At 42.1% G+C, this 18,068-nt stretch overlaps 1 protein-coding gene across 1 annotated transcript in view; it reads left to right on the forward strand.

The window, feature by feature from the left end:
• The window catches only part of LOC308192121 (uncharacterized protein), a gene marked incomplete at its 5' end in the record, with an annotated part of 233,436 nt that overhangs the window by 16,860 nt on the left and 198,508 nt on the right, over positions 1 to 18,068 (forward strand). The window contains 6 exons of the mRNA XM_080585356.1: positions 1,282 to 1,422; positions 9,397 to 9,424; positions 9,540 to 9,555; positions 9,686 to 9,732; positions 11,032 to 11,110; positions 11,924 to 16,215. Of these exons, the coding sequence (XP_080441482.1) occupies positions 1,282 to 1,422; positions 9,397 to 9,424; positions 9,540 to 9,555; positions 9,686 to 9,732; positions 11,032 to 11,047 (248 nt within the window). The 3' untranslated portion in view covers positions 11,048 to 11,110; positions 11,924 to 16,215. The remainder of the gene's footprint in view (positions 1 to 1,281; positions 1,423 to 9,396; positions 9,425 to 9,539; positions 9,556 to 9,685; positions 9,733 to 11,031; positions 11,111 to 11,923; positions 16,216 to 18,068) is intronic.

The following is an 18,068-nucleotide window of genomic DNA, read 5'->3' on the forward strand; positions in this document are numbered from 1 at the left end:
TCCACCTGGGCTGGGACCTGCCAACTGTTAGTGTGGGCTGTGAGCTCTCTTCGTCAGCCTGGTGATCTGATAGGGGAATGGTTTGAGGAGCGGGATTTTTGCTCAGGGTGGTGGTGGCGGCACCATGTGATTTTATCTGCTGGTAATGAGGTGTGGGTTTTTCTGTTTGTTTGTTTGTTCTCTTTATGCTAGGAGTAACAGGATATTGCCCTTGAAATGATACCATAGCTACAATTTATACCTGCCATCCTGCCTCTTGAACTGAGGCATTGCCAACTGTATTTTAATTAATTACATTTCTGATTCCATTGAAATCAGTGGGAGTGTACAGCTCATTCCCATGATACTTTTCCTCTGAGAAAGATTTTTGAGATCAGATAAGAATCCATAAAGAAATTCTCTGTAAAGATGGATGAGAGCAGGAAACCCTGCTAACAGGACTTCTCTTTAGGGCTCTGAGATCACCGAGGAGCCATTTTAGAGCAGCAACGTCAGTTGGAGAGAACACAACAAAGAGGAACCCCGGCATAAGGGGAGGCAGAATCCATGTTAATGTTTGTCATGCAATCTGTTTTATGTACAGCTGATTAAATGAGGTGCAGGAGAGGGGAAGCTGCAAAATGATGAGATGTGCTTGGCCTTGTTTGCTGATGGAGGGAGGTAGGACGTGCAGCTACGGTTCTGCTATGTGGTACGCACAACTTGCATGCTGAGCCGACTGTTGTTCAGTGCTGGTTGTACAAAGCACCATGATATGGTCTCACAGGGCACATCAAGGAAATTGAAGTTGGAAAACTAAACCTGGCCTATTTTGGCATCTAAGTATTTCTGCAAGCTCTGCTCTGCCCCTTAAGAAAGTGCCTATAAAAATATTTGGGATTTGTAATAGTGTAATCCATGGACGGGAAGAAATGGTGGCAAACAGATTTGTCATGTTTAGCAATAGAAATAATAATTCAAGTAATATATATCTGTTTTAAGTGTGAGAATTAAGGAAAGTCCAGTGATTCAATGGAGGAAATGTTGCTTTTCTGTTTGTTTCACCTAAAGAGGGAGGATAATGCACTTGAAAGCTGAAAACATAGTTAAATCCCAAGGCTGGAGTATTTTATTCACCAGTGGCTCATCCCTAATATTGTTTGGCTATAGGCAACAGCTCCTATCAGATAAGACGGGATGTAAAGCTGTGAGTAATCCCTTCATGAGACAGCACAAGCCAGATTTTTCTGGTTTTGCATTTATAAAGATTTCATCCTTGCATTTTTATTCCCATTTGCTTAGATCTCAAGCTCGGGCATTGCACTGTGGTTATCCAAAAGAGGGAGGCAGTAAACCCCGCTGGACTCCATGGGCATCCACACACGGATCCTGAAGGCAATAAGCCCCAACCTAGCACAGCCACTCAGCGAGAAAATACATCAGGTGCTCGATCAGCCCAGATTTTATCTTTTTTTCTGCTTTCAGCCTCCCAGCTGCAGGGATATAGCTGTTGTAGGAAGCTGGTAAAACTGTCTCTCTTTCTTCAGGCCCTTTAATACTCACAGTGAACAAACCCCCACACTTTGTCAGGACAAAAGGCTTTCCTTCAGAGGCAAAGCCATCCCCATGTATTAGTGATTTTTCTAAACTGAACTCATTGCCAGTAAGGAACTTTTTCCTAGGAAAACGTGCGTCCCAGCTCTATTGAGTTTATTTCTAAGTCTGATTGACGTATGATGGGACAAAGTTAGAGTGACAGTGAGTGTTTCATTGATGTGAAATTTTACACCATATCTGGACATAGTATATACTTGGTTTATGATCCAGCTGGGCATGCTTGTTAGTTATTGTTGAGGTCAATCAAAGTGTAATTGTAACATAGGGAAAGACAGTCCCAGGGCTACAAAGATTTGTTTCCAACAGCTGCTATTCATTATTCATTGAACTCTACCTTCTGTTTTTGAAATTAATAACCCTTGGCCTTCTAACAAGGCATCAGACTTTAAGAATATAGATTTAAAAATCAAAGATGCACTAGTTTCTTCCTTAGATAAGTGAGAGCACAAAGCACTTCAAGATAGTCAGAGCAGTTGGCTGAAGAACTTAGTATTTCTGCTTGTGGAAAACCAGATGTGAGTTAATTAACCTGAAGCTTACAGGCACTGTATGCTATATGAGAGAGAACCAGCCAGTGTCCAATAAACCCCAACCTTATGGAAGTCATGGGGACCACTCAAACCTGCAGTCATATAACATTTCTTAAAAATTAAGTACTGTAAGTCTACAATGGGGGAATATCAGATTAAACAGAATTTATTCAGATTGGAACTTGTACCTCCATTAAATTAGAGATTTTCCAACATCCATACGCCATTGTTTGAAGTATAGCATAGTCTTTGGCTTAGGCTCACTGCAAGAGTCAGTGGTGTCCCATGAATCCCATTCCTTTGACCTCCGTGAACGTTGCTCCACTGAGCAGAAAAAATTCTGCTTTTCTGAGACACAGAAAAGGTCTCAGGACAGCTTTGGAGCACGGCCGAGGGCCAGATGGGGCTGCTTCGCTGCCTTGTGCTAGCTCTGCAGTCCTGCTGAGGTCCTGTGCTGCTCCATTTGTTGCTACTGAAGAGCAGCTGCAGGGGGACCTGGGAGTTGTGGATGCGGTCCCACTATGCTTGTTTTACAGTAGCGTCGTTTTGGGACTCCTTTTGATAGCTGAGTGGAGGATACGTCTCTTGATTCCATGAAGCAGAGAAAGAAAACAATGATATCTGTGGGTGATTCAACTGAGCAACAGTCGTCATTTTTGAGTGGCAATGTTAGTTGTCTTGGCCACTGCAAAAATCCTGTACTCTGCAGCAGTTAGCAACTACTGCTCTGACAAGTCTCAGAATGCAGTAGTCAAACGTACAGCTATTGGTGATGTTAGCCATAAAAACAAAGTTAAATAATTAACCACAAGAAAACTTTGTGACAGACCCATACCTACATATTTACATACATGCAAAGAAAGAAGTTTTAAAATGTTTACCCTTTCAGTAGGAGAAATATTTTGACCTCTCCTGCTGTCCTGATGTGTTGGGCACAGTCCCTGGCTTGAGGAGCTGTAAATCCTGTAGGGATGGGCCCTGCCTCACTTTCTCTCCATCTGGCTGCTGCTGTGGCAATTAGTTCTGGCTCTCAAAACCCATCTTCTGTTCTCAGCACCACACTTTCTTTTTTTTTTTTTTTTTTTTCCTCTCTCCCCCAAAACACTGAGTTGTTCTATACTGGCATGAAACAAACTCGTGACATGATTCTCCCTGAGTAGTTATGGCAAGTTTTGATATATTCTAATAGTGAGCACCTCAAATTGTCCTTATGTTTCGTCTTGAGCTGCAGGTCCAAGTTTGTGGAAACCTATTATTCCAGTTGACTTCAGAGGATACTGGATCTAGTCCAGGCACATTTTCTCCATTTCATCACTTTGTCATCACAAAAGGCAAATACATTGTGGCTAAAATATGTACACGATATTGTTCTGAGGCTGGATGTCTCAGTGCAGGCACTCTATTTGCCTTTTAAAAGGAAATACAATTCCGTTAACTGTGATGCACGATCATAAAACCAGTAACTATGGTAGTTGAGCATAAAGTTAATTAAAATTGACCTTAGCGGGTTAACACAGCCATCTCTTTAGTCTCTGAATCAGTCTCTCATATCCTTTTCTTTCCTGTGTAAATTCCACTACTTATTCATGTGGGATACTTTAAACCATCACTAAATGTTACATTTATGGCATGTTTCTGTGCAAACATCGGGATATCCATTGCACATGAGCGTGTTTCCTCAGCTCTGCTGGCCTTGTTGGACAGCTTATCTCCTGTTCTCCATAAGTCTGACCTTTCATGTTTAGTTACTTTAAAGACAATAGAAAACCAACTATCTACTCAATTTCCGTGTAGCTTGGGGGTAAGGTTAAAATATCATGTAGCTACCGTATGGTTGACATTATACAGCCGCAACTGATAAGCAAATATTTTCTTTTTAAATACATACTACGTTTTGCAAGAGTACATAACAAGTTTCCTCGTTCCTATTCTTTGTCCTAAAGAAGACCTAGTGCTGTTAAATATAAAAAAGTTACCTTTGGTGTTTATCTTACTAAATCTGTTCACATCAATTGGTTCTGCCTACCCCATATTTCAAAGCAAAATGATGTGGAAAGGTCGTATAGATTGCCCTTCTCTTCAGTTCTTGGCTTAAGGGTGTCCTGTTTGTAATTAAGGAACAATTTCTTCTATGAAAGATTTTTTTCTTTCTTTTTGTCTTCCTCTTTTCTTCACATAATATTTGGAGAGGCATGTGGAAGCCAGAGAGCAACTAATGCAGTTGGATAATTTGTCACTATAGAGGTAATCTGTTTCATTTTTTGAGAAAATCTGAAATGGCTTCTGTGTCGTGCATTTAAATTCAAATCTACACACTATCAACACTGAATTTGGAGGCAAAGGGCTGAATGTGAAGGTTTTGATTGCAAGGCCATCTGGCATTATTATGAAAAACATTCTTAAATGCTTAAAAGAAACCTAAACCACATTGCTCTGTAGGTGCTGACTCCAATGAAATTGAACCATCTCGGTGCAGGTTGGTTGTCTGACTGCTGGAGAGACTGTGGGAAAGTCAACTGCTTCTCTGCTGATGAAGTGGCTGCGGCTGGGAATCATGGTTTTAAGGGAAAAATGCTAAGTGGAATGTCTGGCAGGTTGAAGAAAAATATTTTAAAATGGCAACACTTTTTAAACATCTTGCAAAATTCATGCAAAATGTACTTTTTTAATAGACTGGGAAAAGATAATGAAAATATTGTTGCTCCAATTTGGTCCTAAAGAAATAGACCCCAAGGAGAGAGGAAAACTTATTTGCAGTCACGGAATGGTCTGAAAGCATTTGGGCAATACATCAGAATGTGCCTCTGGATAATGTGGTAACTGGTGTTATGTGGAGTGATCTCCTGAAGTCTGAGTTTTCAGGGTTCTGTGAAACTCAGTTTGTGTTTCTGCTTTTCTTGAAGTCTGAGTGCTATTTGCTTACAGGCTTCACTGCTTAGATGGAAACGAAGGGATTAGTAATGGGATGTAAGGGCTTTTCTTTCTAGGTCAGATTGGATTTAGCACTGCCTGAAAATGACACCACTTGTTTAGTATTCTGTATCAAATGCACAGTGGCCAGGTTCATAGCAGTCTGGGTCATCTAAGGTCATAGTGCAGCTAAAGTTGAGGCAGCATTTTCAGACTTCTAAGCAGGGAGGAACAGCACTGACTATTCCCACACAAGTCTTTATTTGTATGTATTTCCTTTTTGAGGCGGAATGCTTTATTCCTAGATGCCACATGTAATGCATTTACAAGCTAGGAAAGCATGCGTCAGGTCAGGCATAAACCTGATGAATTGTTTCTAGTTTGAATTCTGGAGTCTGAATTGCATTTCTATTACCGTGAATCAATTCTGTTTCTGAGGTTGTCATCAGGTTCAAAAGGTCCTTCATTAGGATTTGAAAAACTAAATTATCTCCATTTTGTGTAGGAGGGACTCTAAATTAAAACAAAACAAAACACAAAAACAAAACCAAAAAACTAAAAAGTCTAAGTATCCTGTAAGTATGGATACAGAGTTTTGGTCACTTCATATTACTTTATTCCACCTTTAATTCATGGGACAGCACAGCAGCTCGGTAGCTTGTGGAAGGTGAATGCCGTTTGTCCTGGCCTCTGTATCGCCAGGACGTGTGACTGGAGTCATGTGTTTGGGAGCAGATCGAAGCTGTAATGCACTGGGTGACAGAGAACAGCTGGAATCAATGGAATGGGGATTTAAATTTTGTTGTCTGTGACTTCTAAGTACCAAGCCAGGTGTGTCTAGCATACTTGCTGCTGTAGCATCTGTCTGCTGAAATAGTGAAGTCCCAGTCTGAGGCCTTTGTTTTGTGGTGGTGAAGTACTTCAGCCACGTGAAAACTAGACTCCTAAGATTTATAAATTTGACAAAGTATGGGATCTTCTCTGTAACTGAGTCCCATGTCATGGGACAATTAGTTTCAGTTACTTGTTGCAGACATGCTGAGCTGCGTTGGTAGAGTATTTCCTGTTTCAGGCAGACGAGATGTCATAAATCTTCATTTTCTCTCTGATAAATTGTGTGTTGAAGAAGATAGAACTTCCTTTGATATGAAACCACATTAAAAGAAGAATCCTTCTGATGAGACAAACTCAGAGATAGTAAAAATAGCAAATTAGGATACAGGGGAAATGATGGATCCTTGAGCGGAATTTTTGTGTGGACAATGACAAATTCTGTACAGCTCTACTTGAATGTTTGTAACATTTGAGTTGAGATCTAAGGGGTGCATTCACAAGCTGCTGGTACAGATAATTACTGAAAAACCTGGTGCTGAATTTTGGGCACAAGATGGATTTCACTATAAGCACACCTCCTCCATTCCCATAAAGCAGTCTGCCTCTATATGTATAGTCAGTCTTGCCTTATTCCAGAAAAAGGGCCTGCAAATAAGCACAGATCTAAAGGTAGAAGGGGTGATTCACCCAAAATGCTGTCTGAGGAATTCACTTTGATCCTCTCACCAGTCTCCTGTGCAGCATGTCAAGAAATAAACTCTTACGTGAGTTGATTGGTATGTCCTGGGTTTGACTCATCGCTGCATCGTTCCAGTTTTATATTGATGTGACACCACAGCAGTGACCTCCAAGCTTTTTAGCTCCGTGTCTCATCGAGGCATTTTTTAAGCATCCAGTCATCTTATTAACTGTGAGCCTTTCAATCCTGTGCGTGAAGCTGGAACTCTGGCAAGGGCAGAGCGCGCCTTGCTGTTGTGTCTGCTGTTTGTCCAGGAGTACACCATTCAGAGCTTTTCACACCGAAAACCTCCTGATAACTGCAGATTTGTCGCATGTCTCCTAGTGTAAAGCACACTGAAATGACTAGGGACTTCGCTGCAGGCACTGCAAAGTTTCAGGTCTTACTTTAGGCCTTGACTCAGTGAAGCATTTGTAGTGCATAAATGTTTAACCTGATATTTAAGCCCTATGTGTGGCTATTTACTTTAAGCAGAACATTTCAGCATATCTGTAACTTCACTGCAGAGCCATAGCTTTGTTGTGAGCAGCTGGTGCTGCTCTGACAGGCAGGACAGCTCCTGTATTGCCTTAAAAACCTGAACCTCAGCACCTATCCCTCCTCTTTCACTATAACAAAGAACTGGGCCTGTTGACTACATTCCCCCTCTGTCCATCCATTTGTCCTCTTCTGAGAGTAGTGCAGGGAGCAACCCAAACCAAGAGCTTTCCAGACAGCCAAACAGGCTGGGAAAGGAAACGCGAAGGTTTGCACAGTAAGCAGTATGCATGTATGATGTAGGAGCAAATTTTCTCTGTGTTTCAGGCATAAGTGTCAATGGAGAAGGGTGAACTTTTATAAATGAAATACGGGTTTTCAACCTGGGAAGTCTGGACGTTTTTTTCTGGACTTTGGGAGAGGAGACCCTGAAAGGTGTTGGGTAAGTCATTGTCAGGATGTTGCCCGATAGTTCTACCTGTGTAAACCAGAGGTGATGATATGTCTCTGTCTTGTCTGCTGAGCTTTTGCATTCTTGATCTGTGCTAGATCTCCGCACCTACACTAGTTAATGTGTGGTGATTTTTGTATCCCATTTACCAATAACCACATGGGCTCTGTCTCTGACTCAGTATTGATCCATGAAAGCTTTGTTACCCCGTTAAGCACCTTCAATAACAATTATTCCTTTTTTATAGCTCACCCTCCATCACGATCAGTCTGCACATTTTTGAGTTGCTTTCATTTCTCCCACTGACATGGGATGTTTTAAGGAGGTAAACCCCTGGCCTCCTCTATCATGCTGTCAAATGCTGAACATCAGACCTGTGCTTGAATTATCAGTTGCACGTGGATTATGTTACCTGTCTCTGTTCTGATCTGTTTCTGTTTTCCATATGATACAGCTGGTGTAGGGTTTTTTATCATACAAAAGCTATAACCTTGAAGAACCAACATTAATTTCCTCTGGAGCCTTATGAAAAATATCAGGGGTGCGCCTGACTTGTGGTGACAGAGCTTTTCAGCATACTTGGAGAAAGAACTGCTTCTGGGCACACATGGCAGCCAGATATATCTTATATGCACAGCGGCGTACATATAGTACTAGTTCATTAACTTTCCCTTCACGAATCTGCTAACCAGATACTTTACTAGCACTTTTAATGTACCATCACATGTCTGGGGTCAGATATTAGTAATATCCAGCTGCAGATCAGACTGAGTTTCCATAAGACCTCAAACAATAGTGATTAGGTGAAAGCTTAATACCTTTAGACTCTTATAAACCCTCTGTCTCATATATTACATTGAACATTCATGAAAGGGAAGACAGAATAAATTAGTCAATGTAAAATATAATTGGAAGTCTAAGATAATCCCATAATTCCCAATATTATCCCTAATAACATGATCCAAAAACCAGTGATGAAATGGAGCAGCAAGGTCATTACATGCCAAAGCTGAGATAAGATCTTCCTTAGATTCTTTCCTGCAAGACCTAACCAAAGAATGTGAAAGTAATTTGAAAAACTCTAGAAGTAGTCCTTAGTCTGAAGGGATAAGGAGCTCACAGATGCATATAACGTTCCTCAGTCGTTCTGAATAAAAGACTTTGCTGAGACAGCCACAAATCCCTGAAAAGAAATCACTGTCATTTGGGAGCCTGAGGCTGATTTTTATCAATTCCTAGGCACAATGAAGCAGATCCTGGGTATGATGAAAAAGTGGTGCAAGGGGACCTTGAATGTGCCCTAATGGCCACCTGATTGAAAACGCTTCCGGAAAGGGGCTTCCATCTGGGCTAGCTTTCTGGGAAAAATTAGTGTTGTTTTTTTTTTTTTTGAGTTATCTTTTTCCTTCATCCCAAAGCTGCAAGAAGGACTGGGGAGGTGCGTGGTGGCTCTGAGGGGGTGGATCACAGCCGTGTGGTGATCCTGAGCTGGAGCACCTGTGGCTCCTCTGGCCTGTGGTGGCAGCTGCGCAGCTGAGGCCTGCTCATGCCTGCAGGCTTTTTTCTTCTCATGTGTGACCAGCACTGCCACCACCACCAGCCGGCAGATAAAAGCAGAGTGGCTCCTGGGAGAAGTGGCTGATGCTAAGGTTCAGCTGACTTTCAGCCAGTCCGCTGCCCACAGCGAGGTGGGGAGGAGACGAGCACCTGTGGCTCTCTGGTTCTTGGGATCACTGGGCCTAACAGCTGGGACAGTGGCAGTGCTATGGGCAGGCCACCAAACGTGCAGCTGTGTGTGCCCTGAGCTGGGAGGGCAGTATGAAACCAAGCAAAACTTGGGCTTTGTGTTCTCTTTGCAGACAAAAGACAGCCAGGTACCAGCGGAATGTAAGTGTTCCCAAGGCAGCTGCTTGTAGAGGAGTGGTGCGGTGATGTCCAGGGCTCAGCACCACACAGACCTCCTTGAAGCTGCTCCTTCTCTCCTTCTTCTTTTTTCCCATAGGATCCTAGGAAAAAGGGTAAGCAAGCATTTCTTGTTTCCACTGGTGTAGACTGTGAATGCAAGGGGACCTTCTATGATTTTGTCTAGAAAGGAATTGTGGTCTGGACATATGGTCTTTTAATTTGGAAAAATCTTATATTTTCCAGGGTGCTTGCCATAACTCAGGGAGAGTTTGGACTCGCAGCAAAAATGGGTGGGTGGAAAAGCTGTTTTCTGTTTGTCTTTTTTTTTTTTTTTTTTCTACTCCAGTTTGGGCTCTGACACACGATGTTTCACTCTGTTGCCTGAGACTTTGCCACTAAAACCTTGGGAAGAAAGGAACCTTCTTCCCTGTTGCAAGGCTGGTATTGTTCAGGATACCCTGCTGGGCTTCTGAAGACAAGTGATGACAGATACCCTGTGACAGACGTAAAAAAAAAAACAGTTCTGGAGTCTGAATAGCAAATCAAATATAAGAGCAAAAGCTAAAGTGACTTGTGTGTGTCTTCATAGTTGCCTCCCAGTTTCAAAACAGGCTATATAAGAGTAAAGCGTTTAAAATACTTCTTGGGAAAACTGCCTACTTTGAATAACTGCGAAGAAATGTGAAAGATAATTTGTAACTATGAAAATATGTAGCAGTAAAACTTCTGGAGAAACAATGCAGAGCATGGATATAGAGATCTGGAGTTGTAAAAGCCTGTAAGTCAGATAAACCACCAGGGATTCACTTTTACTATGGTGAGAAGGCTCCCAATTCTCAGTACAGATGTGAGACGTCTACGCCCAGTCTAAAAGAGTCCATCCCCTTGGACAATTAAACTTAGATTGTTAAAGTTAAATGCCTGGCTGGATCGTTAACTTTATTTTGTAATAATAAAAGGATAGCGACAACTTCCAGTAAAAGAGTCAAATTATGTGTTATTCCTAACCTATGATTCCTATGGATTATGGGCAAAATCACAGCCAACACACAGCACGGTTCCCCCTTGGACAGATCTGGTTTAAAAATCACCGTTATGAAATAAACACAAGAGGCTCAGTCAAGTGAACTCTAATCCAGTTTGGTTGAATGGCAGAGAGTTATTCCTGCACATAAACATTTCAAGTGTCGAGGGGCCTGAGGGGACGTCATGCTCTGACCTCGCCTAACCTGAGAGCAAACAGATGAAGATGGAGGAGTAGCTACGTTTGTGGCAACGGAAGAGCAGGAGCAGGGAAACAGTACAGCTCTAACATGGTTAACTCAGGCTTGGCTAATCAGGGCTGTCTGGGGAACTGAGACACAGCCTTGAGGCAGCGGGGTGGCAGGGGCTGCTTTCACTCCCCACAGCAAAGGGGAAAGTGTCTGCTAGATCTACCCAAACTGAAAGAAGAGGAACTTTAGTATACCTCATCCAGTCAAACGGCAAAGTTGGTCACTAAGCACATGTGAAAATGCTTGTCAGAATCTTGTTTTTCTGTTTTCCTGTTTGTGTCCTGTGGGTAACCAAATACATTTACATGCTTACAGGTTCTACGAGGGTTAATTCATTGGGACTACCTTGGGGATAGAAATATTTGGAAGCACTGGAATTCCAGTTTCTCCAAGTGTGAGTGGATGTTATCTGTTCATGTCTGACTGTGTCTTTGATATCTTCAGATGGAAGGTGGTGGTGACGCCCCAAGCCATTTCATGCCAGCCATATATCACCGTTCTGGCACCAGTCCTCCTTTGACATCTGACCTGAGTGCTATCAGTTGCAGTACATTCAATTGCCTGCAAAAGTCAGCTTTCTCCTGCATGGAATGCCATTTCCTGCAGCTCCTGGCAGACCCCGTGGGCCAGAAATCTCTCTAGGCACGGCTCTCTCCTCAAGAATGTCTGTGAAATGCCTGTTTCCACCATGGAAGAGACCCTCTTCACTCATGTGTAGCTTGCACTTTTGGGCTTAGCTCAGCCTTGCACTGGGGACAGGATGGATAGGCCTCAGTGAATGAGTGAACAGTTATCCAGCATCTCACTTTGTTTTTATTTCATCACCTCTCACCCTGAGATGAATCCAGTCCCAGAATTTGGTGGGGAACTGGGAGTACCTGAGCTGCCAAGAGTCACCTGAAAGCACTGCGCAAAGGCTTCCATTGCTAAGAGCAGCAGGAAGGTACTGGAGCCATGAAAATGGCTCTACCTGCATTCTCTTTGCACCTTCTAGAATTTCCAGCAAAAAGGCACAATGAGGGAGAAAACAAGATTAAAAAAAACAAACAAACAAAAACACAACAAAAACCAAACACATAAATGTTAAATAGGCAGCTCACCTCTGTGGGGTTTTTGAACATCTCCTCTAGCAGTGTTAGTGTTCAGCTGGGATTTAATTCCGCCCCACTGAAAATAATGTTTGTTTTTGTTTTTTTTCTTCTCCCAGTGTCTTCAGTGGGAACTTCATCCAACCTACTACCCAAATCCAGATCTTTTTGTGCACAAGAAAACTGTGTGCTCAAGTTGAGTCTTAACGCTCTGCTTTTTTTTTTTTTCCGTGTGATTTCTGGAGGCCTTTGCAAAAGCAAATTGAAACCCTTCTGCTTAAAAATTCATGGTGTAGATTCCCATGCAATCAATCAGCAGGCCTGCACTGTTAGTGCTGAGTACAAGCCTGGCCTGTATGAGGCAACGTGTTCTCATGACTAAGGATGCCACAACAGTCTGCCTTGAAACTCCAAGAGCACCAAATTGTGAGAAAAAGCAATGTGGGAGTTCCCATTCTCACAATGATAGTGGTAGCTGAAAAGTTCATTTTGCCAATGGGGTTCCTGGTTAAATGCAAACAGCAGAGGAATGTGGAGCTTGTGATTCCTGACTAGGTTTTATGGCATTGACTGGGATATTTCTTTCAGTACAATCCTGACAATAACATCTACTAAGTCCTATTTGGAAAGGCTCACAATGTAACCTTTCCCAGTTCATACCACCTGGACCATTGGATTTTTCGTCTTTCATTTTAAAGTTAATTATTCACTATATATATATATATTTATTTTCAAAATTGCAGAATTGCCCTTTTCTTGTTCATACTGAGGAATATAAAGACATAAGGGAAAACTTTTTTCCAGCTCTCATTATTTAATGCAAACAGTTTTGCCCATCAGAGAACAACACTTACACTGAGGACCAGTGAGTTCTGACTTTGCTTTTAAGCCATATTTCATCTAATATTGGGACCACATTTCCCTGCTTGTCTATAGTTAGAGCTCGTAAAGAAGAAAGACAGCCTTTCTTGCTGACAGAGTACTTTGGAAACTTGGGTTTTGAGGTTAATATTTTTAATGTTCTGATCCCACGAAAGAAAATAGGTAATTAGGACATTTTTACGGGGGAAAAATGGCAAGGGGGGGATGAGAGAGGTCCAGCTCTCAGCCTGACAACGGTAGTCTCTTGAAAACGGAACTGTGGTGGGCAGTTTCAGTGTGGTGATTTGTTTGATCTGCTATAAAATCCTCTATACCAGTGTGCAGCTACCACCCACTTATATTTATTATGCAGTTTTATTTTTGCTTGGTAATATTTTTCTTGTGTTTATTTTAAAAGGTCTACATTTTGTGGTGACAGTCTCCCATTTTGCAAATTAACTGCTAGCAGATGTTGCTGTGTGGTGTGAAGCACACACAGCAGCCTAAACCACCGGGCTCTGGATACTGGCTTAGGAAAGCTTTGTGTTTTTCGAGCAAGTTTCAGGGGTATCTGTGAAGTGCTTATGTAGAATCTTATTCAGAAAATAAATTACTGTTGTTTTTATAGCTTTTAGATGTTTTTAGTGTTTGGAATTACTGCTGAAACCTAACAAGTCTGTACTTTGGTTTAAGAAATGAAATATCATTTGAGCGGTGTTATTTAGGAAGGGATTAGCTGCTGGTACACTATATACAGGCAAAGGCAGGTAAATCATACTTAGAGCTGCAGTGACCTTGTATTTTCCACTGTAAGATCCCTGCTACTGCTGCATGTATCTCAGCTGAAGCTTAGCTTTTGGAGCTAAAATCTTCGTGTGAGCTGTGTGCCTCAAGTAGGCTATTTTTGAAACTATTCCTGAAGAAATGAGATCGGGAAATGTGGATTTGTGCGTTTCCCTTTGGAACAGGGGTATTTCAGCTCAGCTGGGGCATTGACCTGTTGGTAGGGATGTGCTTTTTTTTTTTTTTTTCCCTTTTTTCTTTTTTTTTTCCCCTGCAACTGTGAAATCTCAACCAGTTTTGGATAAAGCCTGCATTTATGAGAAGCTGAGGTTACATGCGTTGCAAGGACTGGTGAGGCAGGCAGCTCACCTGTCCAGGCCCCTTGCATATCGTGCTACAGCTGCTCAGCCAGGTAATGCCGGGTGAGGTGTAAGCGCTCGCTGTTCTCCATGCCTCTCATGGGTAGGACAAGAGTGTGGGGGGAAAAAGGGTGTTACACTGCAGCAAATAACTCAGGCTAGATATGGAGAGATGCTTATAATTCTAGGTAGGTATGAACAACTTTATGTACTGCTGGTCAGTATAGTCTCACTGTCTAAATTGTTGCAGGGGTGCTCAGGAAGAAGCATGGCTGTGGCTCCATCGCTGAAGGTTTTTAAGATCTGTTTGTGCTTGCTATTGTTAGGAACGACCCAGGTATAGTCGGCTCTGCACTAGACAGGGGAATGGGCTAGAAAATCTTTAAAGTTCCCTTTTAAATCTACCCTTTACTGAGCCTTGCTGTGTAGCTTCCCTCAAAGGATTTGGAAGGTTACCCGGTTTTGCCCCATTAGAAACATCATTGCAGAAAAGCTGTCCACTAGATGTCACTGGTACTTCACTGAAATCAGACGCGAAGGGACTTTTCTGGTGGGTGGATAAGGAGGTGATGTGCAGGTGGGCAGTATCACTCTGCTTGCCCCCCTCACCTCTGCTCCTGTGCTGAGGCTTTCCCTGCCTCTCCACGGACATTGCATGCTGGCCCCAGGGACTGAGCCATTTCTGGGCTCCCACGCAGTGGCTGATAGCTTGCACGAGCTTAGGACCCCCCAAAATGCTACGTTATATGGTAGGGTTTTGGAGAGCCTGTGGATGGGCAAAATGACGCTATCACGATTTGCACTGCGCAAGCACATTAGGGCAAAATGTCACAATGGCTCTGAAAGCATTCCAGTGGTACTTTAGTTACTAGGATTGCCAAGGATTTTATTTTCTTATCTTCCAAAAGTAACAGCTAATTCAGCATGTTGTTCTCTCTAAGATGAATCTCCATGCTAAAGGGGGAATATGGAGACTCTTGTGTGCTTTTTCCATTAAAAAAAAAAAACAAAAAACAACAAAAAAACCCAAACTGTAAAGAGGATCTGGTATGTTCAACACCCTTGTTAAAGAAGGGTTATCATAAAGGTGGCAGATGAACAGAAGCTGATCTTCCCCGCTGTTTTTAATGCATATGTTGGACAAATTATATCTGCTTTATTTCACTTGACCTGCTAGAGGTCTTTCCAGCTAAATCACCTGTAGTTGGCCTATAGTTGACCCTTTGTTGACTTATTTAATCATCTGCCTAGTTTTCAGAACAGGTTATGAGCATTCAGACTTAAATCAGTCCTTGAAAAGGTCCTGTCATTAGGCAGCAAGGCTCATACCTGATAATCTGCCCGTCACATAATATGAACACAGATGACAATCACTTACCTCTTTTATGTCATGATATAAGGCTGAAATTGCCTAAAATGAGGAAGAAAGCCATTATTTAATCAATGGAATTGCGTCAATTGAGTAAAATTTGTCTCTAGTGTAAACAAATGGAATGTCTTTGCGCTCTGTGAGAACAAGACTAAATTACTTGCAGATCTTGCAGATAGAAAAACATAGGAAGTAGACTTGTAGGCTCACACATTCAGGGTTTTGGAGTAGGCATTTAAAATAATTATCCAGATTATACTGGATTACTTAATATATTTTTTGCATCATGCGTGTGCACTTTTATTTCTGAAACAATAAAAACAGTACTTGCCTTTTCTTCAGTTGTTTGGTTACATGAGAAATGCATTAGGACAATACATGTTTATTACTAATAAATGTACCAGTTAAATTGAAAATAAGGCAAAAAATATTTTTGGAAGTGGGTTGAAGAGAAGTCATCAGTGTTACCCAGTACAGAGAAATTTAGGTACATGTACCTAATGAGCCTTTAGCTGAGACAAAGATCTTTCATTAAGAGAAAAAGTTATTCTGAGCTTCTTCTTTGTAGCCTCATATTTATGTAAATAGCAGAACACAAAGAATTTAGCACTTTCTAGGCTCATATATTTACCCAATTACCAAGTTTTCAGTACTGTTAACACTCAATATGTAGTGGCTACCTCGTGAACAATCTATATGTGGAAACAGCAGAAGCTGCATGGGCTATTGAGATTTCAGTCTGCAGGCTTTCTACATATCCTTAAGTTTTCCACAGATCCAATAGAAAAAAAAAAAACTTGAACATGTTAAAGATACACAGTTTGTAATCTGTAAATATCAGAATTGCTAACTTGCTGAATTACATTTTGTTTGCATTTTTGTACCTGGGCCTAAGTGACCAGCTGGAACAGGATCAATCATGTGCTTGAGCTGATATCTCTAGAATGCAAGATATGCCTACCTAAGTCTTTCATACCAATTCAGAAACTTGGATTGCTCTGCAGAGAAGTTCGTAGGAAGAAGCTAGTCTGAGAACCAGGTATTTCATCAAAAGTTATAAAGCTCTTGTTGTGACCTTCTGGAGATAATGTTGGATGATTGAAAGAAACCATGTGGGAGAGGCAATAAACCTGGCGTTTAACTTGTAGATCTTGATTCAAGAGACTTCCGGGAAAGCCACTATAATCAATGAATGCCTGAAGAACTAGGCTGAAAGACATTTAATCAACTCAGCACCCTGTAGGGCTGGTCCTTAACTGAGACACATGAGAGCTGACAGGCAAAAGGTAAAGAGGCGGGCAGAATTTAAGTACCACAGATCATAGAAAAGGCATAGTAAATATGTACTGTGTTAGTCCTCACCCTCCTCTTCTTTGAGTTGTCTAGAGAGTTGTGGTTATGCAGGGTAGGGTCACATCAGAGAAAAGAGCTATCTACTGAAAGAGTCCTTGCCTCATGGCTATTGCGTGCTCTTCTGCCACTGTCTGTGCCAGGCTCTGACTTGAGGAAACCAGCTGTCATGCTTTCACGCTAGCTGTGCTCAGGGGCTCCCATCGGCACATGGGTGTGAGGTGTGGCTGCTGTTCGTGCAAAGGTACGACTACCTACCTACTGCCTTCACCACCTGTCAAGCTACAGCGTGTGGGAGAGGGCACTTGAAAGATGCTGGGCTGCAGGGCTGCTACCTGTCTGTCAGACAGTTAATTGCGGTTAGGGAGCAATAGTCCTGGTGGTGTTTTCTTCTCGGACTTGTTTTCAGGAGGATAAAATAGGAAAGAAATGACATCTTGGTAGATTTGAGGATTTGGAGTCAGAACTCTGGGTTCTGTCCTTGACCTTGCCAATACAGGAGCTGCAAATTATGAACCAGAATTACAGAAGAAATGGGGACTCCTTGCAGCCCCCAAGATGTGAGTTCTGGGTTTCTGACAACCCACAGAGCTTGTACAAGAGCTTGTACTTAAACACCTCCCTTCATGTGCGATACTAGCTCTCATGCTTGCTGCCTGCATTCTGCAGGGGGATATGAACTTGAAACTCCTTTGGTTTATTTGGATGTATGGCTTCTACAACTCTCTCCCATGTCTGTCTTCGCTACCAGCCCTAAAGTCTCCATCTGGCTAAACACAAGTCAGGGAGTTTGTTGTCACTGCAGTTTCTGTGTGGCCTTTTATCTGCAGGAGACAGAGTTCCTGTATTTCAAAGGTGGCAGCTTCAGCTGGATGCTGTCCCCTACCAAATCTCAGGCTCCACGGGCAGCCAACTGCAGTGGGGCATTTCCCATTTTATCTTGATGGTGTAAAGTAAGGCGTCCTTTCTGCAGGCAGATTTTGTGGGAATGAGGAATGGTTTGTCCAGCTGAGAACAGAATGGAAGAGTGTGGGTGTGGGGAGGCTCTGGGTGGGAGGAACTGTAAATCCCTGGGGTCAGTTAATATTCTTCTGGCTTTTGAGAAAGCAGGAGGAAGGTGCCTGCCAGCTCCAGTTTCATTAGGGTGATGCTCTCTGGAACACCCTTGGCAGTTGGTTTCATTTACAGGTCAGTTTACTGATAAAGTTCACTTCCTTTAATTGGGAGGATGCTTTGGGTATCTGAATATGTTTTTTCAGAAATGCCTGACATAATAGCTGATAAAGAAAACATTCTGCTAGATTTTCATAAAATAAATATATCTAATAGCTAATAGAGTGACATCTCTGTATTTGTCTGAGAATCTGATTCCTACCACTTCTTATTTAATGCTCTAGTATCTGGTTTCTCTTCTTTTGTGACTTAAGATAGTTCGCTACCTTTTAACTGAATAAAAAAAAATGCTCCCCATTGTTATGCTTTGCATAGTAAAGCATACTTAAGCAGCAAGGTAGAGAAATCTGCACCTTGAGAGAGTATCAT

Source organism: Anser brachyrhynchus (assembly GCF_964034855.1).
Source record: "Anser brachyrhynchus genome assembly, chromosome: 3".
In the NCBI taxonomy this organism is placed as follows: Eukaryota; Metazoa; Chordata; class Aves; order Anseriformes; family Anatidae; genus Anser; species Anser brachyrhynchus.